Here is a 24,417-nt window from a genome sequence, read left to right on the forward strand (position 1 = left end):
TTCCAACACTGTCAAATTCGTTTTTAATTGCAATAAAATTTACATTCTCTACAAGAAGTTACTATGACAAAAGTATTTATAATTTTAATGAAAAAATTTCAGAATATTAAAATATTTTGATTGAACCAAGTGAACAAAATATATAATCGTATGCGAATATATTTATTAGTAATGAAGTAAAACGAACTTGACAGTTTACACGTAATGAAGTATTTATCTATAATAGATAAAAGTTTGTTATCACAGCTAAATAAGTTTGTTAATATATTATAGACAGCTAAAAAAGTTTCATGTAGATGTTATGTTTCTAAACTTTTAAAGGAATTCTTTTGAATGTTTAATTGTTTCGTTAAATACTTTAGTTGTGGTATCAGACATTAACAATAAACATCAATTATAGCAGTACAATTATACAATTTCTTTCTTCCATTGAAACTTTTATTTAGAACCGAGCATTGAATCCAACTTTTTGTTAATATAATTAGAGTAAATCTCTGTAGAATTAATATTTTTTGTACATTTAAGTCAATATGTTATACATTACATCTCTACTGACAATTTTTAAAGTAATTTTTGGATAAAAATTACAAAATCTTTAAAGTAGAAATAGAAATATTAAATAAAGCTTTGCACAAGATGCAAAAAGTTACAGTACTTGTCAAATTTTACAAATAATGAATATTAGTCCATTATGCAATTTAATAATGAGTATCAATCACACAATTATTACTTTTTCATCATTTATATTTGTAACATTAATGATAGTTTTTTATTTATATTTACTTATTTTTAGAAATTTTTGCTTTTTATTGCACAAATTTTACCATCCGGAGAATTGTAGCCATTGCGATCTTTTGCCTTTAATTATTGTTTAAACCAGAATTTGATTCTGGTATACATAAGCACTATGTTAAAAAGATTTTGGAATAGGGAACATGTTTGGTGTACAACAAAAAATAATTATAAAGAAAAAGTTATAGATATTTTTAAAGCACAAATCGTTCATTCACTCCGAAATTCATTGTTAAGCCCCACAGCACAATATTTTGCTAGAAAGTTTGCTGCAAAATTATCTGGATAAAAATGTTTCCATTTGCAATTTTGTAATTCATATTTGCAGACAGTTGCATTATTTATGGTTTCTCCGTGTAAACTGTCTGCGAATTTAATTTACATTCGTAGCAGAATTGCATTTCGAAATTGCAAGAAGAAAAATTTAAATAAAGATTTATTGTGTAACGATTTTTTTATATTTTTAAATAATAAAAACCGTGACAATAAGAATCAACAAAAAAAAATTATAAAATGAACACAAATACTGTAGTTCTATAAAAAATAAAATATTGAATACAATAATTAGGGCAAGTTTGAAATATATAAAAATAAATGTCTAATATAAATATCTAAAACTTATGATTTGTATTTTTGTTTGTATGTTCATTAATAAAATTTTATTTTCATAACAATAAATCAAGTTTAATATAAACCAAATTCTATAAACTTTAAGAAACCCAGCATTGGATTGGAATTGTTTTAAAAATTTAATAATTTGACCTCAAATTCGTATTCAATGATTCCGAAAATGCCAAATAACATGTTTCAATCTAATTTAATCTTATTAGAAATCCACCATTTTTGGTGTTGAGAAAAATAGATAGCTCGGCTTACCAAAACTTTTTTCTCTGACGCACTGAAAAAAATGATTCAAAATCAACCTCAGATGATATCTTTTAAAAGTTAAAGGTACATTAAATTTATAGCAGTTGAATAGGACTTACTTTTAAATCGAATGGAAATTGTCCACTCTACAAAAGAATCGAACTTTTTTCATTACCATATAATTATATACGTTTAATATTTACTACTGTATAACAGCTTCATATGTACATTAAATCCTCATATTTTGTATTATATTAAGTAACATTTTTGCAGTATCTAAATATTTATCTAATTTTGAAATTATGTTTTAGTTGATTTTCAGTGATGATTATACGAAGGCAATGAATAAAGACTGGCATAGTGGACACTTTTGCTGCTGGCAATGCGATGAATCACTAACAGGACAACGATATGTCTTAAGAGATGAACATCCTTACTGCATAAAGTGTTACGAAAGCGTTTTTGCAAACGGTTGCGAGGAATGTAACAAGATTATTGGAATTGATTCAAAGGTAAATTATATAAAACTTAAAAGAGTACAATTATTATTAATAACTACAAAACTTTGATAATTATCATTTATCTTTGGAAAGGCAAATTTCCAAGAACCTGCACTAAGTGAATCACGGAACTTTAAACTACCCAGGTGCGAATTTAGGTTGGCCGCCAGAGTTTGAAGGTTGGCCCAAGGTTGGCCTAACTTTGGCAAGCAAAGTTTTGGTTGCCAGAGATTGCCCAACTTTGGCAAGTACTAGTGCCCACAGTTGGCCCGACTTTGCAAGCCAACCATTACATGCAGAGTTTAACCAACCGTCGGGCCAACTTTGGCGACAAAGGTTGGCACAACTCATCCAAACGTAGTTTAAAAGACTTTCAGTTTCGGTCGGCCGAACTCTGGGCCACGGTTGGCCCGACGGTTGGCAAAACTCAAGAAAAGCAGTATAATTGACTTATAGTTTTTTGGTCGGCCGAACTCTGGGCCACGGTTGGCCCGACGGTTGTCAAAACTCTGTGAATTGCAGTTTAAATGACTTAAACTTTCTTGGTCGGCCGAACTCTGGGCCACGGTTGGCCCAACAGTAGGCAAAACTCAAGAAACGAAGTTAAATTGACTTAATTTTTCATAGTCGGCCGAACTCTGGGCCTCGGTTGGCCCAACGGTTGGCAAAACTTTGAGAAACGCAGTTTAATTGACTTACATTATTTTGATCGGCCGAACTCTGGGCCACGGTTGGACCAGCGGTTGGCAAAACTTTGTCAAACGCAGTTTAAATGACTTAAACTTTCTTGGTCGTCCGAACTCTGGGCCACGGTTGGCCCGACTGTTGCAGCTTTAATATACATTTTGCGTTATGCACTCCCATGTGAGCGTAGCGTAGTGGTCAGTGTATAAGTCTTCGGTGCGTTAGGTTAGGGGTTCGATCCCAGCGAGCGTTAGATATTTTCGAAAATGTATGTATAAGATTGTGTTTAATAATAATACACTGAGAGACCTTTTGGACTGCAGCGGAACAACGTATGAGATAGCAGCTCCACTATGGTTTTAGCGCGCACGGTGAGAAGCTCACCGAATTAGTGGGGATGCCGTCATTGGTTTGCAGCTAATCAACTTTTGGACTGTCACGCGCCCAAAATTGTACCGCAGCAACCCAAAAGTATAGTCCTGTAGCGTACCACCAAAATGGTCAGTAGCAGCCTATCGAAAGTCTGATGCTGACCCAAAGGTCTCTCAGTGTAGGTAAAGGTTATATCTGATGTTCCCGCTAATAATAACGTGTTAATTGTTTAAATAATTTAGTATTTTAATAATTTTTTACCTTTGGCTGTTGAAGTTGGCCAAACTTTGAAAATTGTGGATGGCCCAACTTACGCATCTAAAGTTGTGCAAACTTTGGCGTCAGTCTTTGGACCAACCATTGAAATGTATAGTTGGCACAACATATGCATTGTAAGTTGGGCCAACTTCCTTATGAGTTGTCGGGCCAACCATCGTCGTCATTAGACGGTGAACCGTTATCATCTGTATGGTTGGCCCAACCTCTGGCACGAGAAGTTGGACCGACTTTGTAAAAGTTGGGAACAACTATGGGCCGACCAAAAAATCGCACCTGGGTACCCAAAAAAATATTAATTGCGATTCTCCTGTAAACCCACGGTTTGAGAACTCTGAAATCCCTTGAGGGAAGTCTGATGTCCCGTTTTGAGAAATCTGGACATCTTCTTCGCGAAATTATGACGACATTCTATGTTGTTGTTGAGGCCCTAGAAATTTATCAGGATAAAAGTATTTTATCCTTTCGCATAGCAAGGCAGCGATTTTTTCCTTGAAACGCTATGTAACCACATCACAGCTGATCTGTGATTGCCATGAAGGACTCAACAGACTTGCTGAAATTGACCGCGTTACTCTTCTTTTGGTCCCTGGTCTCAGTGGATTCATTGGTAATGATAAAGCGGATGAACTAGTCAAAAGGTAGTCGTGAGATTAATGAAGAGCACATGAGTCTCAGCTGACCATTTTGGCTGACTAGCGACCATGTGAGAAGCATTCGTTTATTGTCGGTCATTGAAGGAACATTGTTCTCGGATAAGTAGAAAAGTAGGCACTTAGGTTAATACCTATTGTACCAAACTCCAGTTTGCTCGTTTCAATGCAACTTATTCAGAGTCCTGTTTTCCTCCAGAAGTCCAGTATATCTTCTATCGATAAATTGCTAACTTGTTCAGGGTCAATGATTGTTTAGCCCCAGCTAGAATGTCTGATTCTAGCTCCTGTGGCTATTATTATCAATGCCGTCTTGGAACCAGTTTTTGCCAAGACGTCTACCCTTTTATTACCCTTGATTCCTGAGTGACTCGGTGCCCAGATCAATTAGAGTTTATTTACTAAACCCAACTCATTCAGTATGCTACAGCATTTCCAGACGAGTTTCGATTCTATTGTGGGATTTTTCAGAGCCCATAGGGCGTATGAACACTAAAGAGTCATTAGAAAATAATTCTTAGTTTAAAATATACTTATTAAGGTTTATGTAGCTTATGGCAGGACCCACTAAGGCGCTTTTTGTAATTTAATTATATCGAAATTTATACACTTTTGCTATCACAAAGAAATGTAAATTTAATGTATGTAAACCCTTCAAGATTTCTTAATATAAGCATTTAAAAATTTACCTTTTTATTCATAAGTTCCATATGAGTCCCTGGGCACGTTCACTTATTTCACCAGTTAATACATCTTTTTAAGCCCAACAACTTTTGTCTCAAAACATTTTGCACCAAAATACATATTTTAAGAAATATTTAAGGGGTACCATTCTTTTGCCACATCCTGTATGTGGAAATATATAATGCAGACTACTTCATAACAATGCATTTACTAAATTTATGACTTATTTTTAGGATCTCTCTTATAAGGATAAACATTGGCATGAAGCATGCTTTTTGTGTAATAAGTGCAGAGTATCCTTGGTTGATAAGCAATTTGGAAGCAAGGTAGATAAAATCTATTGCGGAAACTGTTATGATGCCCAATTTGCTAGTCGCTGCGATGGCTGCGGTGAAATCTTTAGAGCTGGTAAGAAAAATTTTTAATTTAATATTATCAAAAAAATTCATCAACGTCCAGTGGATGAACCATTCATTTATACAGTACAGAAACACAACAATATTTAAGTAAAATTTCCTGAAAGTTGAAATTAACTTGACTGCAACCTTCAAAATCTTTAGTCCCGGAGCTCATGAAAATTAAAATAAATATTTAAATGTCCGTAGTTTTTCAATGTTTTGCGCAAAAGATGACTAAACATTGCATGAAAATTTAAGTGAATTTTTTAACAAAAAGAGTATGTTTAATGAAAATTTAAAAAAAGTTTTAAAAAACTTTTAATTTTTTTTAAGAAATTAATTTTAACCACGCAATGTTGAGTCAAGTTTTGAGCTCAAGATTGAAAAACTGCGGACATTTAAAGATTTATTTTAAGTTTCATGAGCTTCGAGAGTAAAGATTCAGAAGGTTACAGTTAAGATAATTTCAACTTTCAGGAAAGGCCGTAGCAGTATAAGCATGTAAAAAGTGCCCCCTCTTGGATTAGGTCCATATTTAGGGAATAAATTTGACCTATTATGAGACTTATTTTCACCAAGTTTCAACTCGAAAAAAAATTTTGCTTTTGAGTTATACAATTTTTTTGAAAAATTCAAAAAAATTCAAAAATTTTTTTTTTCTCCAAAATGGCTGAACCGATTTTTATGAAACAATTTTTTTTGTACAATACAATATAAACAGTTGATAAAAAAAAATTGTCGACCAAATTCAAACAAAAAAAGTCAGTATAAAGTCAGTAAAAAAAAAATTTTTTTTAATTTTTTTAAAAAAACATTTTTTTTTTATTGAAAATTTTTTTACACCACCGCCATTTTTTTACATAAGATAATAGTCATTTCAAAAGTAACATATATTTTTTGCAAGATGTTTGAAAGGGTACTTCATACTTTAAAAAATAAAAAACCAATTTTTGGCCCCTAAATAGTACATATAAACGAGGGGCCAACATTTTTTAAAATTAAATTAAAAATTAATTAATACTTAAATTAAATTTCTAAAAAAGTTAATAATATATGCCTGTTTATTGTATATATTGATTTTTTAGTATGTACAAGATTTATTAAAAAAGTAAATGGACGTACACTATGTACCGTTGGGAATTACCGGTACGGCTGCACGCACACGGCCCAAAAACATGTCAATCTTGAAAACACAATTTTTTTGTAAATACACTGAGAAAACGATTTATTTGATTAAAAAAATTTTTGTTTAAATCAAACTTAAAATATCTTTGCTATACAGTCAAACAAATTTAAGTATAATTCAAACATATTTTTTGGTTCATTTATAGAAATAATTATATTCAATTCAAACATAATTTATGGTTGATTTTAAATTATTTCTAATCAACATTTAACTTTAGATCAAACATAACATTTTTAAACATATTTTTTTTTAACCAAAACAGAAAATATATTTGAATTAAACACAATTATTCAAACAAATATTATTTTTGAATCAAAGCAGTAGATATTTTCTATATATATGTATATTGGGATCTCACGAACCGAATAGGATTTTTAAATTCTTTTGGTCTTAAGTTAAAGATAAAACTTAAATCTAAGTAAAATTCAAATTTTTTCTACAATTTTTAAAAAATATGCCAATGTAGAAAAAACTTCAAGAAAAAATTTTTTTTTTTGTAAATTTTTTTGAAAAGTTGACTAAAATATCAATATTTACAAAAAACAGGCATATATTATCAACTGTTTAGAAATTTAATTTAAGTATTAATTAATTTTTAATTTAATTTTTAAAAATGTTGGCCCCTCGTTTATATGTACTATTTAGGGGCCAAAAATTGGTTTTTTATTTTTTAAAGTATGAAGTACCCTTTCAATCATCTTGCAAAAATTATATGTTACTTTTGAAATGACTATTATCTTATGCAAAAAAAATTGCGGTGGTGCAAAAAAAAATTTAAAAAAAAATTTTTTTTTACTGACTTTATACTGACTTTTTTTGTTTGAATTTGGTCGACAATTTTTTTTATCAACTGTTTATATTGTATTGTACAAAAAAAATTGTTTCATGAAAATCGGTTCAGCCATTTTGGAGGGAAAAAAAATTTTTGAATTTTTTTGAATTTTTCAAAAAAATTGTATAACTCAAAAGCAAAATTTTTTTTCGAGTTGAAACTTTGTGACAATAAGTCTCATAATAGGTCAAAATTATTCTCTAAATATGGACCCAATCCAAGAGGGGGCACTTTTTACATGCTTATACTGCTACGGCCTTTTAGGTGCTATGTGGGCTCATACTTTTTTAATTTTGTAGTAGAAAAATAGTTCACGTTGTCTTAAAACACTTGATAGATATTTCCCAATTTTTTAATTTTCGTTTTTTAAACATTTGCTAAATCTTTAACATATGGTAATTAAATAATTGTAATAATATTGTTATTGTTAATGGATTTTTTGAATTATTCGAGATTAAATAATTATATCTTTATTTAATATATTATGCATTAGACAACCATTTGTTAAAATAGATTCTTCAATTATTTAAAAATTTTTTCTATTAAACTTTTTATATCTAATAGTTTAATTACACGATTTACTAATCTAATAATAATAATAATTATGCTTATTTCATATTTTTAACATTCTACTGTTTTAATAAAAGAAAAAAATTCATATGAACAAAGAACAGAAAATGAAATTTGCCAAACAATGTTAACTACTGTTATTTGTATTTTAAACTGTTGCTAAATTTAAAAATGTTTTTACACGGAAATTTGAGAAATATTTGATGATTTCTAAAATTACACTATTATAGATAACAGTGAAAAAAAACTAAATTACTATGCCGTTTAAAGCTTAATTATACACGTGAAATGATTATCTAAGCTCACCGACTTAATTTGAACCATATAGCGTATCAAGAAAGTAATCAATCTAAGACTTTGAAAATTTGCTAAAGTTCATAGGTTACGAGAAATCGACTTTTCTATAAATTACCTTTGTTACACTTTACCTCAATTTACACCCTGATCTTTTGATTAATTATTTCCTATTGTAGAAAACTTCACAGTTTTTTAAATTAAAAAACTTTTCAAGCATTTAAAATAAAAACTCTTTCCCTCAGTGTGTAAATTTAACTTATTTGCTTTACAATAAATCTTAATTTTTGCTTTAATGCGAATAGATTGACTTAATATTTTTAAAAAGAGAAACAATATACATATAATTTAACATAAGAAAGAAATACTTGCAAAAATTATTTTACATAAAATAAAAAAATTTATAATAAATTCAATTACTATTAGCAAATGGGTGATTTTACTAAGAGGGCTACTTTTGAACTTTGATTTTTTAATTTATTTTTTTTTAATTAAATGGTTCTTTCTATTGAAAATACTTTATTTCATACTCAAAAATAAGAACTTAATAAAGGTGGAAAAAGTTAAAGCAAAATTAATTTATTATTAATTAATTATTTAAGTGCCGTAAAACTAATTGTTAAAAATGCATTAAATTTTCTTTTTCGTTAAAGAAAATTGACTTTGTTGCTCCAATTTATTATTTTCATTTGATTAGCGAGTTTTTCAATCAAAAATACACGCTAATATTATTCACGTAATTCAAAATAAAATAACTCTTTAAAAATGAATAATTTGCATATTTTAATACCAAATATATTCGGAGATGAAACATAAATTTTTTTTCACATTAGGACACAATTAAAAAATATTTTTTAGTAAACTATACAAATATTACACCTCATGTTATTCTTGAAATATTCCATTAACTTTTCTTATATATTTAATTATTATATAATAATAATCGAGATAATCTGTTTTCACGTAAAGTTAGCGTTTTTTTATTCTAAATTGTTTTATAGTTAGAAATGTTATGTCAAAAGTTTGACAGTTAATTTTTAAATAATAAAATAAGTGAAGTAAAAAAATTTTAAACAAATTTCAAAAATTCAATAAAGAAGTACAGTGGCAATTCTTAAAAATAATTAATTATTTATTTTTGTATTCAAACAATTGAATTCTCGTAAGAATTGATTTAAAAAAGAATTTTAGTTAAAACATTAGAAAATAATTAGAAGTGTTAAAGCAGGATTCTTCAGAAATAATTAAATTTAAAAATGCTTGTAAACTTAAATCTTTGAAATTCTAATTGCTGTAAAAGTATAATAATATTTGAATATAAAAAATTATTAATAGTAATAATCGTTTATTTTCTTCCGTTGTTGTAATTTGTTAAAGTTTTTTTAATCAATTATTATGGGAAGAGTAGTAAATAAAACACAAGTGATACAAGTGTTTCATTTACTACTCTTCCCATAATCGATTAAAAAAACTTTAACACAAAAATTATTAATTTATTAGCTTCTTTAAAAAATTAGAAGTTTTGAATAATATTATTCACAAAATACTAAAACAATAATTAAATTTTGGAAGAATTTCGAAATTTTAAGTAAATAAAAAACAATAAGTTTATAATTAAATATTGGAATAGTATGTAAACAAATTTTTTACACGAATACATTCGGACAAGTGGTGAAGTCTACAAAATAATACAGAAAATAAAAATAAAAATAAAAAATACAGAAAACAAAAATAAAAATACGAATTAAATATTAATTTACTTTATAACAATGATTAAAAGATATATTTAATTTGGAATTTAAATTGGAAATTTTGAAAAAATTAGGCTTTTGAAAAATGGTAATTAAAATTTTTTGAACATATACTTAAATTCAAGAAAACAAATTTTAAAAAATTAAAAATTTTGTAAAATTTTATTAAAATGAATTTTACATTTTAAAGAATTTTACTTTTCCATCGTTAAAAATTATCTATAAATATAATTATTCTATTTAAATAATTCAATTCTCGTATAGTTGAATTCTGATAGAAATTGATTTTTAAAAATTAATTAATTAATTAATTAAATTTTAAAAGATTTTTAAATTAAATTCTTTGAAAATTTAAGGGAAGCAAAAGTATAAAAATAATAAAAATTTTATTTTAAAAAATTATTAATAATTATTTTTCTTTAAAAATTCTAAAAAAAGTAATTGAATTTTGGAAGAATTACAGTTGCAATTTTTAGAAATAATTAAATTTCAAAAGGTTTTGAAAAATAAATAAGAAATAAGTTTTTAAATTTTTGATTAACAAAAAGTATTGAAATTTTAAATAATTTAATTTACAAATTCAGAAAAAGGACCACTCACAAAATACATACAAATTGGATCCCAGTCTATTTTTTATTTTTCAATTAGGAATCTTTTTTCTGACTCAAAAAACTACTTTTCTACGCATTTTCAAAAAAATCGACTGGGATCCAATTTATATGTATTTTGTGCGTGGTACTTTGTTTCTTGAAAAAATTTAATTAAAATTTGTTAAAAATAATTCTGTTTCCGAAAATAATTTTAAAGAATTGAAACAATTGAAAATTTTATCAAATTTTATTGAAATACATTAAAAAATAAAGTTAAAAAAAATTTATAATTAATCTTATTACGAGGATTGTTTGTGGTACACGAAAGTTTAATTATTTAATAAAAAATATATATTCAAGTTGTTGATAGAAATAATTAACTTGGCGATTTCTACTCTTTAAAATTGATTTAGTAACAAGGTTTACTAGTTTGAATTAGTGACTGACTTTTTAATTTTAAATTAGTAAATTTTACTAATTAATTAGTAGAAATTATTATTTATTAATATTTATTAATTATTAAACATTTTTACTAATTCAATTTTAGAGAGTACACGAGTTGTTCAAATAATTCTTATTTTTTTAAATTTAAAGAAAAACGGTTAGAAAAATTATAATTATTTTTTCTACAATAAAGAATTTTCATTAAATTTCAAAAAGAAAATTTAAAAAAAATTTAAAAAAAATTAAAAATTAAAAAAATTTGTTTTTAAAGTAACAATAAAAAAACAATGCATTGCATTGGAGATGAAATTGAATTTCTACTCGAGTTAATGTAAAATTTTATTATTTATTTATCAATGCAATATTGTTCCTCCTTTTTATAATTTATTATGGGAAACGTGAACGTAAGATTCTCATCTTTGTTTTAATGTGCATTAAAATTTTTTATAGGATATTTTTAATATACAAACATATCAAAAATCATCAGGAACTAATTTTAACCTACAACTGAAGATAAAGTTTAAATGTTTTTATTATATGTAAAACTGAGGTCTAAAATTTTTTTAAATATGATAGAAAAAATATTATACTTTGTGACACTATTTTTTAAAATTTTCAATAGATAAAAAAAATTCATAAAAATGTAGTTTTCTTATAGAAGTCCTATTGGAGACATGTTTAAAAATTTTCGGAGATGAAATAATTTTAGCTGTTACATAAATTCTCACAGAGAGATTCTGTATTAATTTCTCGTATTATTTAATACAAATAATAATAATAATAATAATAATAATAATAAATATTCTTTGTTTTTATTTTTTAATATTTTATTTATTATTATTATTTCTTAATTTGCAATACAATTGAAAAAATTATAAATAAAAGTTAACATTTTGAAAATAAAATATGATAATGACTTACATTTCATAATATTTGATTACAGAATAATATTGTACATTATAATATATATATATATATATATATATATATATATATATATATATATATATATATATATATATATATATATATATATATATATATATATATATATATATATATATATACAAGTTCTTTCCAATTGCTCGCATACTAACTTTCAACATTTGCAAGTAGGATTTATTTTTAAAACAGTATTTTGTCTTTTAATTTTTTTCTCAGTAAAGATTTTAAAATAGATAGTAGTTTCTGCGAAAGTGAAAAACTTTTTATTTTTAAAAGTTGTAAAAGATATACAATTAACTTTTTATAGAAGAAAATTAACTTGAGAAAAAATAATAAAAGTAAAATATTTTGAAATACCGGGTATTTAATATAATTATAATTTTAATTACAGTTTTAATTTAAGCTTAATTTTTTAAAAAAATAAGTTTTCCAAATTTTATAGTATTTTATATTATAGAAGTAAACCATATTGCAGTAGTCCACTGAAAAATTTGAATTTATTTTGTTACATTAAATTTTAAAATAATTTATCCCATATTAATCAAAAATATAAATAACTATGCATCATTTAAGAAATTTGATATTCGAATGTGTCATGAAAAACTCTTAATATATATGCTTGCTCGCCTTTTAGACATCGACATACTTCCGTCTCTTGGTTACTTCAACTCAAACGAATAACAGTGTCCTTTCAGTGTCTTGCAAAGCTTTGACTGAAATACATGCGTGACGGTTTTTGACACAGTGCACACTTCGTCTGACAACATATAACAGCCAGTTTTATTCCTTTCGAATAAATATATATTTTGCGTAGTATACATTTTCGTTTCTATAATCTTGACAAAATTGTTGATTATTAAAAAATATAAAATGTAAAAGTCATTTATTGTGAGTTTTATTTTATCAGTGCTATTTATCAGCTTAAAATAAGAGTTATTTTGAAAATAAAAATGAAATTATATTTATTTTATCAAAAATTAAAATTAAAGCTGAAAAACAAGTTATTATAAAATAAGTCATTAAAAATTTTCTAAATACAAAATCTGTATAACATTTTAAAAATTTAAAAAATTTAATTTAAAATTAGTAATTTATGTTATTTTTTTAATATTAAAATTTTAGCAATATTGAAGAATTAAATTTTTCCATCATTTAGATGAAAGAAGCGAAAGATGTAAATTGAAATATTTAAAATTAGTTTTTACATACGTGATATTTGAAACACATGTGGTTTGAAAAATATAGTTTCATTTAATGAAATTATATAGACATTTTTGAAAGACTTGTTCCACTAGCGAAAAAAATGGATAAAGGTGCTCTTAGTGATTGTTCATCTAGAACAGTAAAAGATAAACAAACGTTAAAAATTAGTAAAGAACGAATTAAGAAAGTCGAAGAAAATGATGATTATGGTGTAATTAGTACAATACCAATAAATGGTGATCCAAAATTTCGGTGCACCTTAGGTAGGGATTGCAAATTACGAGATTGCAAAAAAGCAGAACCAGGTAAATTTATTTTGTTGAGAAATTATAAATTTAGCATATATGTAAGATGATATAAAAAAGGAAATCAAATTTTTTGTCAGTATATTTTTTTCATCAACATCTCCTCTAATACTACACTGGAAAAATAATTTATTTGATTTAAATAATCAATTTTACTATAGTCTATTATCAAATAAATATTCACTTGAATTAAGTTAATTTTATTTATATTACATAAATGTCATAAATAATTCATATTGGAAAAATATTATATGCGAATAGTATTTGCACCAATAATTTTAGGAAGTAAATTTTATTTGAAGTAAATACCAATTAATTGTTATAAATAAACATTAATTTGATAAAAATAAATATTTATTTAATAATAAACAAGTTGTTTATATTAAATGAAGAATTTTTTCAATTTTTTAAATCTAGTGGAAAATTAGATCTAAATAAGAATTTTTAACCGGTTTTATCGAGTTCGATATAAATTTCCAACTAGTGATCACTTTTGAATGCATCTGTTATATTCATGGCAACTTCATAACAATGATTCCTTATAAGAAATCGATTAATTGCGATTGGAAACAATATTGAAACTTCTATCGTTCTTAATTGTTTTCACACAACTTATTTCAATTCAGATATAAATTGTCATTAATCATTTTCCATTGTTTTTAATAATTCGAGGCTACTATTTACTATTTTTTTACAATCTGGTACTATTTGAATAAACAAATTATTCTCTAAAATTTTAATAAAATTCTTTCAAACGATTCAATTATTTTCAAAAAATTTTTCGAAATTCAATTATTTTCAATATTTACTATTTTAATAAAAAATTTACCAAAAGAATTCAATTATTTAAAAAAAAAATTAATAAAATTCTATGCAAACATTCAAGTACACATGAAAACAAATTTGATTCAATTTTTGGACCAGAAAAAGTATGAACATTTTTTAAAGTATTTTTTCCGTTGAATTCGAATATGTCGTTATAGTTTCTCTAACTCGTAAAATTTCAAAATAGCGGATCCAATATGGCAGGAAAAATTAAAAATCGATAGCATTTGCTTGAAACATGTTACATTTACTTTTTTGACCAACATATTGGATCCAACATTTTTAATTTTAAAAATCTGACTTCAAATTCGTAATCAGCAACCCCAAAAATCCACGAGTCATAAGTTTCAAGCAAATCCGTTAGATGTTAAATATTTTTCGTCCGCCATATTGGATCCGACATTTGAATTTTTAAAATCTGACTTCAAATTCATTATCATAATATTTCGATTTTCAGTAACAATTGTTCAAAGTAGCAAAAAATTGTAAACGTGTGGTATTTTCACAAATAATACAATTTTTACCTTAATTCAATTATTTAAAACACAATTTTCATAAAATTCGTCGAAAAAATCAAGTATTTAAAAAATGTTTATAAAATTCTTCGCAAAAAATCAATTATTTTTATGTAGAGTAAACATTTTCTCAGGAATTCAATTATTTTTAATAAAATTTTTAATAAATCCCTCGAAAAATGCAATTATTCTGAAAAACTTTTTAAAAATTCTTCTCAAGAATTTAATTATTTTACAAACTTGAACATAATTTGTTTATTAGTATTTAATAATTATTTTCAAAACATTTTTATAATTGAATTTCTTGAATGATTTTAATTATTTTAAAAAACTTTAATGAAATTCTTCATAACAATTTAATTATTTTCAAAAAATTTCAATGAAATATTTCGTAGAAGTTTATTTAATTTCAAAAATTTGACGAAATTCAATTATTTTCAATATTTTCTATTTCAATAAAATTTCTTAAAGGAATTAAATTATTTAAAAAAAGTTTTGTTAAAATTCTTATCAAGAATTCAATTTATTATTTTCATAAGTTTAAAAATTCTTTGGAAAAATTTAATTATTTTTAATAAAATTTGAATGAAATTTCTTGACGGTGATTAATAACTTTTCAAAAAGTTTAATAAAATTTGTAGATAGACTTGAATTATTTTTTAAAATTGTTATCAACTCTTTAGAAAAATCCAATTATTTTTGGTTTAATTTTAATGAATTTCCTCGTTCCTTATAAGAATGCAATTTTAAGAAATATTCAATTATTAAAAAATTGTTTGTTTTGTATTTAAATAATTCAATTCTCGTATAACTTTCTAATAAGAATTGATTTTAAATTGAATTTTAGTTAAAATTTTAGTTAAAATTTTAGATAATAATTAATTTTTCAGTAGATTTTTAAATTAAAATGTTTTAAAATTTTAATTCCTGTAGAAAAATAGATTGGTAATAAAATATTTATTGAAAAAAATTATTCTACATTTGAATGTGATTTAATTTAGAAATTACGAAAAAATTGAGTCATCAAATTTATTTTTTCGATAACTGCTTTATTACTACTTTCCCTCAGTATTAAACCTCTTTTTGATACTTTTTAAAAATTATTATTATTATTAATTATTTCAATAGTTATTTTTTTATTATTTTCATCAATTTTCATTTCAAAATGAATTTTTGAACAATTCAGAATAAATAAAAACGATTAAAAACTCAATTTGGATTAAATGTATAGACAAGCTTATGAAATATAAATGAAAACAACAGTTTTTAATCAGTTTCAATCGACTTTTTTATAAGAAATAAAAACAACTTTAAGATTTTTATTAAATACATAAATAACTTGAAAACTTTGTGTTCAGAAAAACAGAAAATTTTTATTAAAATAAAATATATTAACTGTAAAAATAAAAAATAAATTTATTTAATAATTAAAAATAAATAATAGGTAATAAATATATTATTATAATAATTAATAACTACAATATAATAATAATAATAAAAAATTTAATTAAAAATAAAAAAATTTATAGCAGTTTGAATTACTCATCAAATATTAAAATTTGGGTTAGTAAGTTGTATCAAATTATCTAAAATGATTAATTATATTAAGTTTATTCACTAAATTTTTAATTGTAAAAATCGACTTGCTTAAACGCATTTAAGCAAGTTATGAAGGCGAGCTGTTTGGAAAATTTGCTTAAGGTTAACACCAATTGGTTATAAGACGTGGGCAGAGACAGGTTACCATTAAATGTCTATATATGTATGTAGATGAGTTGGATATATAAAGGCACTTATAATGTTGTCTAACCTTATTGGAAAGAAGAAGCATGGTCACAATCTTATTTTTAAGCACGTTCATTTATGGAATTTTGTTTCAAATTGTCACTCTTATATATAAGTACATATATTTAATTTAAGAATAAGTAAATTTTACAACTATTTTTAACTTAGTAAATCATTTTTATTTTACTTTCTAATAAATATTTTTTTTACAAAAAATGATTCATTTTAATTTTCCATAATTTTTTATTATTAATTAATTATTTTATATCTCAAAGTAATATTGTAATTTAATTTCATTTTAGGGTTATTCAAAAAAATCAAAGAAGGAGAAGTTTTATTAAAGTTTAATTTAGAAATATTTTATCATACTAAAAGTAATGTATTAAAGATTAAATAATTAATTTAAATAAACTCTAAACAGTTTGAAAAAAATTCATAAAAAGTAATTATATTTAACAAAAAGTTTCTATTTTTTGAAGTTTAAATGTATTTAGTGAATTGTAAACAATTTTCTATGACACATGTTTTTAAATCTGTCTATACACACTTTACGCACTCATGTCATAATTTATTTTAAAGATGCTGTTCTTCCTGATTTTGAAATTCAAAGAACTTTAAGTCTTAAGAAATAAAAAGATAAATTTCTATAAAATGCTTCGTTGAGTATTTATTAAAAACTACTTCGTAGATAGAACTGGATATTTGGCGTAAATATCTAGTTGTTAAAACCCACAAAGGTCATTTGTTAGAATTTTCCGCTGTTAGAATTTTAATTGACAAAATTTCCTTTTTGTGAAATTTTCATTGTACAGAATTTTTGTTTTAACTGAATTTTCAATTATGGGAATTTTCATTTAACCTATTTTTTAATTAGAAAATTTTTTATTTAAACGAATTTTTAGTTAGAAGAATTTTTAACTTACGCAATTTTAAACCAGCAAAATTTTTAAATTTCAGAATTTCTATTTTGACGGATAATTGTTTTCACGAATTTCAGAACCATCTCTATATTGGTCTTTAGATACTAAGTTAATTTAAAAAAGTTTATTTAAAAAAAATATAATTATATTTAAAAACAAAAGAAAATTTTTTATTGGATTTAAAAAACTAAAGCTGTAAAAAATTGGAAAACTTAAGTTTATTATTAATATTATTATTTATTAACTATCTTTATATTGTCATTTTAAAAACTAATAAAATTATTAAACTATTAAAAATTGTGATTAATGAATTTTAAAATTCAAGCTAAAATATTTTGTCCATTAGCAATATCGAATTCTTAAAGATAGAAGTAAAAATGAGAAGAAATATAAATTCTGGATATTAAAATTCAACTCGTCTAATATTCCGTTAATTAGAAACTCCTTTAAATAAAAATTCATTTAAATAACTTTTCTAAATAAAAAAGAGAAAAAATAAAAATCTTCTGTATTGAAACTTTAGTCGAAAAAAAATTCTATTATGTAGAAGTTCATATTAATTTAAATTAGAATTAAAAAGCTAAAGCTGATAAAAATTGTAAAATATTTAATATTTATAATACAATTAAGAAAATTAATTTGGAATTTATACAAGTTATACATTACTTATAGATCATGTGCTACTACTTAAAAAATTATGGTTTCACTAAACAATGAGTTATAAAATCACTGAATTTTCTACGCGTTCAGTAATACATAGCAAAGAATAAGAATTGCGATAAAACAATTTTATATTTTTTTTAATATCTCCGTTTGGAAAAGTAATACTTCATAAGTGAACTTTGACTCATTCAATATTTACCCAAATTCTCTCACGAAGGCTATGTTTAATAGAAGCAGGTTTTTAATGCAATTGATGAAATGCGAAAAATTGAAAATAAATATTAAGTGCTTTTTTATTATTATTATCACAAGAAGACGTAATATTGGCTTGTTATATTAATGTAACCAAATTTCTACTATGGCGGATAAAATAATCAAAAACTATCAATTTTGGATTTTAAAATTTTGTCTTCAGTTTCAATACTTAGTGTTTCCCAAAAAACCCCCAAGTATTCTTAAGTTAATGTAATTGATTTTTAATTTTTTCATCCACCATATTAGTTTAAAGTCAAACAAATTAATTTTTAATTCTTTCGTTCGCCATTTCAATTTTTAAATTTCGACTTCAAACTCGTAATCAGAGATATCAAAAACCCCCTAGTAGCAAGTTTCAGGCAAATCCTATGTATTTATTTTTTTTTGTCCGCCATATTGAATCCGCCATTTTTAATTTCGCAATTTCGACTTCAGATTCGAAATCAACAATCCTACAGACCGTTAAATATTAATTATGGTGGAGACTAAATTGGTAAAAATAATTCAGGCCTTAAAGTGTTAAAAATTAACAAAATTTTACTATAAGAAATAGAGACGAAAGATTTTACTGTCGAAAATTAAAAAGATTTAATAGGTTTATTTATTTTTTGACTCAAATCAATAAATATAATATATACATTTCATCTAATAGTAATTTATTTTAAACATTTACGTTCTGTTACAGGTACTAAGAAAATGGAATATAAGACACGTCAGTGGCATGAGAAATGCTTTTGCTGTGTTGTGTGCAAGAATCCCATTGGTACAAAGAGTTTTATTCCACGTGAACAGGAAATCTACTGCGCTGGGTGTTATGAAGACAAATTTGCCACTCGATGTGTTAAATGCAATAAGGTTTGTCTTTCATTTTTAGTAAATACTTTACATATTAATATAATTTCATTCTAAAATTATTTGCTGTTTTTAAGAATTGATATTAATTGTAATGTTCTCTTCGAAAAATATCTAATTACAACAGAATAAAAATTATTTTTATAGTAATCTTATCTCTAGTAAAAGTTCATTTTTTATTTTCTAAAATGATAAAATTATTTTATTTTGATTAGTTTGTTTATAATAGAGAATATTTAAGTTAGATTTTTTTGGCACGGTACAGTACAGTTAACATTGTTCTCAAATTATAAACGAGTTTTTAATTATTTTAGTAGATTAATGCACAATTTTACTTTATTAATTGTGTGAAGTAAAAATGATTGTATAAAAAACTTTCAAGAGAGCTTCAAGAGTCTAGAGAGAGTACTAATAGTAATGCATTCCGAAATTCTTCATAAAATTGTAGGGGACGTTCAACCATTTAGAGTTTTGCAACTTAAATATCTTGTTATTTGATTTGTAGTATATTACTCATACCTTGTATGCTTATCTTTGGGTTACACAGTTAAACTTGGTGGTCTTAAATGATATCGAAGAGAGAAACAGGAATACGTGGAAAATGGTTGAAATGATTGTTTCTTTAAGCATTCTAGATGACTGAAATGTCTTAACGATCCGATTACTCCAATTTTTATAGCATACTCCATACCGTTTTATTTTTAATTCTTCGTGAATACCCTTGTTGGGTTTTTGAAAATCTTTATTTCCCCACAACATTTTTCTTACTCTATACTTTAATTTTTAGATTATTACTGCTGGTGGCGTGACATACAAGAACGAACCATGGCATAGAGACTGCTTTACATGCAGTCATTGCAACAATTCCTTAGCAGGTCAGCGATTTACATCTCGAGACGATAAACCATATTGCGCTGAATGCTTTGGTGAACTCTTTGCTAAAAGATGTACAGCATGCAGTAAACCAATTACAGGTACATATAATTTACTAAATTATCGTTAACATAAAAAAGTTGTCTTTTAAACTTTGTAAAACTTAATTATAATTATTTTGGTCAATGTACTAAAACATGACTGGCAAGATTGATTGATTGATTTGTAATTGGCGTTGTTGGAACCACCCATTAATTATTTTATTGTAAGACTAAGGGACAGTTTCACCAATACAAATTGAAAGTTAATCAATGATTAAATCCTCAACAAACCAATCATTAGCCGTTAAACTGTCTTTAATCATTGATTAACTTTTAATTGAGGTTGGTGGATTAAGCCCTAAATATTTAAATATTTTATACATTGAAATTTATTTTTTTAGGAATTGGTGGAACACGTTTTATTTCCTTTGAAGATAGACATTGGCACAACGATTGTTTCATTTGTGCAGGATGTAATACTTCTTTGGTTGGTCGTGGATTTATCACCGATGCAGAAGACATTATTTGTCCAGAATGTGCTAAACAGAAATTAATGTAAATCATTCACTTTAATTGATGTATAAAATGCAGATACGCGTAACATAAAATAAATTCATACCCTCACAGGAACCGAATATTTCTCAAAATATTGTCATACAATTTTGCCATAAGATTGCTTTTGTAAGTTTTTTGTAATATTGTATGGCAATATGGTAAAAACATTGTATTGCTATATTGGTGTAAAATTGCATCACAAAGTTATTGCAATTTTACAGCCTTCCTTTGAAAACAATAAAAATGATAACAAAATCATTACAAAAAATTTAATTTCATTTAATTAGTTTAAAAAATATTTAAACAATTAAATGTTTAAATTTATTTTTGGTAACATTTTTGTTGCTATGAACAAATTACAAGGAGATAAACAAAGAAAACATTAAAGAAAAATATTGACAAATAGTAAGGTGTAAAAAGTGCTGCAATATTGCAGCAGTATTTATGCAAAATAACATACTTTGTGAATTAAAGTGAAATGATCTCATATATATGGAACTTGCGCAACAATTTTATTAAAAAAATTTTAAAGCATGTTTGAAAAAATAAATCGCTCATAGTAACCTAAAATTACGTATGCTTTAGTCTTTTTAAAAAAGAAATACAAATTTCACAATAGTTCTGCTCACATATTCCTTTACTTAACGAGAACTTTCTTGGGAAGTTAAATACGGAAAGACGCTCGTAAAACCAATTTTTAATTATAAAGTTGTATAGCGATATTTTGCATTATTTTTTAAATACAGAAAAAAAGAAGATTCTGAACAATAAAAAAGATATTTATATAATCAGTATAAAGTAAACTACACTATTTTTATTAAAAATAAAAAAATTTGGTGACTTTCATTAACCTTTTATGTCATAGTGTTTAATAAATTTATCCATGACAGATTTTTGTTTTTAAACATAATTTTCTTGCTCATATCATGATTTTTAAAATATTTCTTGTATTTTAAATTTAATTGTAGATTATAATTATAGACAACAAATTTGAAGTAGTCTTCAAAAAAAGGTTTATAAAAGTCAAAATTTTTTACACGTTTAAAAATGATATTTATGTTTTTATTAATAATAAAGATTCAAATAGTAATAGGAAAACTGTTTTCTGGTTTATTAAAAATATGTGCCTCAAAGGATTAACTAACTTTTGAAGTGTCACAAAATTATATATGTTTCTAGATTTTAATGCTTCGTTACCATTTATTACACTGCTTTTGAATTTGATGAAATATGCTATTTTTATTCGCATGTTAATATGTAGTTAAAATTTTATGAAGTTAAAAATGACAAATTATAAAGTGAATAAAATTTGCAAACTGAAATTTAAGTAGTGATGCTATATGCATTTTTTTCTGCAGCACAAATAATATGTACTTTATTATTGTTCTAGAGAATTTATTTTGATTGAGATGACAAGTATGAAAAATTATGCAAAGTTAAAAGTTTATTTATGCTTTGACTCAAAATTTGTAATTTTTCTGTCTAAATGTTTATTACCTAAGAGAATTTAATAAATAAAGTCTAATTAAATTATTACGCTCATAATTAATAATAATTGAATTAAACAGCTTGTGCGTATACTATACTTGTAATTGACAGACTATTAAATAAATTATTATATTAAAACTCTTATCGCAATGCGTTGTGGATGTTCCATAACGTATCAACTTGTTTTACCTTATTTTTCACCTTTACTTATCAAGGTTAAAGATCCTTTAGGCCCCTACTTATGTTGTAAAAGTAGCAAAATTACAAAATTTAATTATGTTCCCTATCACCTAAGAATTATTGGCATATTAAGTTTTTCAAAAGTGTTAATCAAAACTGATGGGTTCATCTAAGAATACCTCTTGTTAGAACCCTACACGCTTTAAAATTGGATGGTATTTTAAAAATTAATTTTCACAAAAGTAACAAAGATAAAGTATTTTAGTAATAATGAATTGAAAATACTTGCAGTTAACATGATTGCAAATGAAAGCACCTGAAAAATCTTGAATTTTCCCGATTATTAGATCTGTTGCGAAATTAGGTTTGTTATCGTTATATTTATTTCAATTACCGGAATTAGTTAATTCTGAAGTTGATTGATCTCGTAATCGTTTTGTAATAGGTTCTTCTGTATTACTCGGATTAAGCAATTCGGAATCTAGATTTGGTCAATTTTGTTCAATTAATTTATTACCTGTTAATGTAATTTGTACATAATTATTCAATTTATTGCAATTAATTAGATTTAATTAATTAATTAAACCGGTTAGTTAAGTACCTATTTAATTTTAATTGGTTAATAATTACTTAATTTCCCGCGTAGAAATGGCAAATGTGAGAAAACTATGGATTACAATTTTTTAAGATTCTACCCATAGTTACGCCACTATATGGATTAAGTTTTGTCTAAATCCCATATGGCATCTCATTTGGCACTGTGTGACTCAAACACTTGATAAAATTTCGCCGCAATTTGTGCCATACTATGGAATAAATATGGAGTTTCTGAGAATCACTTGAATCAAGTGTAATTTATAAATTTTAATCAGTTAAAAATCATAATTTTAACTAACAATCAGTGACTGACTTTTCGCTTCTAAATTAGTCAAAAACAACTGATTGTCATTGAAAAAATCTTTGATTTTTAGTAAAATTAATTAAAAAAATTAATTATATTTGATTAATTGAATCACTTAAAAAAATCTTTCAAAATAACAATTATTTTTCACTGACAATAATAGTTTTATTTTTTTATCTTTTTTTATACAAATAATATTTTTTTATTGAGATTCACGCTATAATATTTTTATAAATTACAGCAACAATCTTTATAAATAACTATAATTTTCATAAATTATCAATAGATATTGACAAATTGGTATATGGGCAGAGAAAATAAAGTTATAATCGAGATGTCGAATTAATAATACGTTTATTAAGAAAAGAACGTCGTGAGCAGTCGCAAGAATAAAACGGAAGAGAAGAAGTCTTTGTCGCAAAAGCCCGCATGCGCATAGAGAACAGGAAGTATATCTGGAGTCAAGCGAGCTCCTTATAAGGCGTGAAATATAAAAACACCAAACTCCCTCCCGAGGTTGACTCTGATAAGCCATTAGCTCTAATAAATCATTAGCTTATTAACTAATTATACAAGTAAATAACAAAAAAAATTTACTGTCGACAAAGCTTGTTGCATTTAAGTAATTTAACTTGTAATTCTTACATCGTAGATATCAAAAATAATTTCTTGTTTATGTTAAATTGAAAAAATAATTTAAGTAAACTTTGATGATCACAAGGTAATCCCGGCTCCTTGATCATTGGAACACAGGGTTCAATCTCCATAGTTTTTCTTAACTAGTCCTTTGTTTTAAGGAAGTTGACATCTTATTCGATGGTCCAGTATCAGTTATTTGTCTGCTTCGTGGAATTTCTGAAAATTAATAAAAAGAAACAATATTAATTATTAAATTTGAAGAAGTTAACAATTTTCCCGAATCAATCTACATAAATAAATTAAATATCTTAAATAAATCTCGATAAGCTCATGGGCTTCAATGTATCGACAGCACAGCTGCCCTAATACAGAAACCTGCTTAATTTGAAAAATATTTTCGAAATTAATTGATAATTTCAAAATTATCAAAGAACTCAGAAAAAACCGTAGCATGGTGGGATACGAGCCCACGACCTTTCTTTTTTTTCTGAGTTCTTTGATAATTTTGAAATTATTAATTAATTTCGAAAATATTTTTCAAATTAAGCAGGTTTCTGTATTAGGGCAGCTGTGCTGTCG

At 24.9% G+C, this 24,417-nt stretch overlaps 1 protein-coding gene across 5 annotated transcripts in view; it reads left to right on the forward strand.

Moving 5' to 3' along the window:
• LOC122512037 (four and a half LIM domains protein 2) overlaps positions 1-22,262 on the forward strand; it is a 279,184-nt gene extending 256,922 nt beyond the window's left edge. For 4 of the 5 annotated variants that reach the window (XM_043627648.1, XM_043627647.1, XM_043627651.1 and 1 more), the window contains 5 exons: positions 1,971-2,171; positions 5,062-5,236; positions 18,995-19,164; positions 19,949-20,135; positions 20,477-22,262. In XM_043627648.1, the coding sequence (XP_043483583.1) occupies positions 1,971-2,171; positions 5,062-5,236; positions 18,995-19,164; positions 19,949-20,135; positions 20,477-20,634 (891 nt within the window). In that variant the 3' untranslated portion in view covers positions 20,635-22,262. The remainder of the gene's footprint in view (positions 1-1,970; positions 2,172-5,061; positions 5,237-18,994; positions 19,165-19,948; positions 20,136-20,476) is intronic. The other variant, XM_043627649.1, reaches the window with a different exon arrangement.
• Positions 22,263-24,417: the final 2,155 nt, after the last annotated feature.

The sequence above is a fragment of the Leptopilina heterotoma genome, unplaced genomic scaffold (assembly GCF_015476425.1).
Source record: "Leptopilina heterotoma isolate Lh14 unplaced genomic scaffold, ASM1547642v1 Lhet_92, whole genome shotgun sequence".
Taxonomy (NCBI): Eukaryota; Metazoa; Arthropoda; class Insecta; order Hymenoptera; family Figitidae; genus Leptopilina; species Leptopilina heterotoma.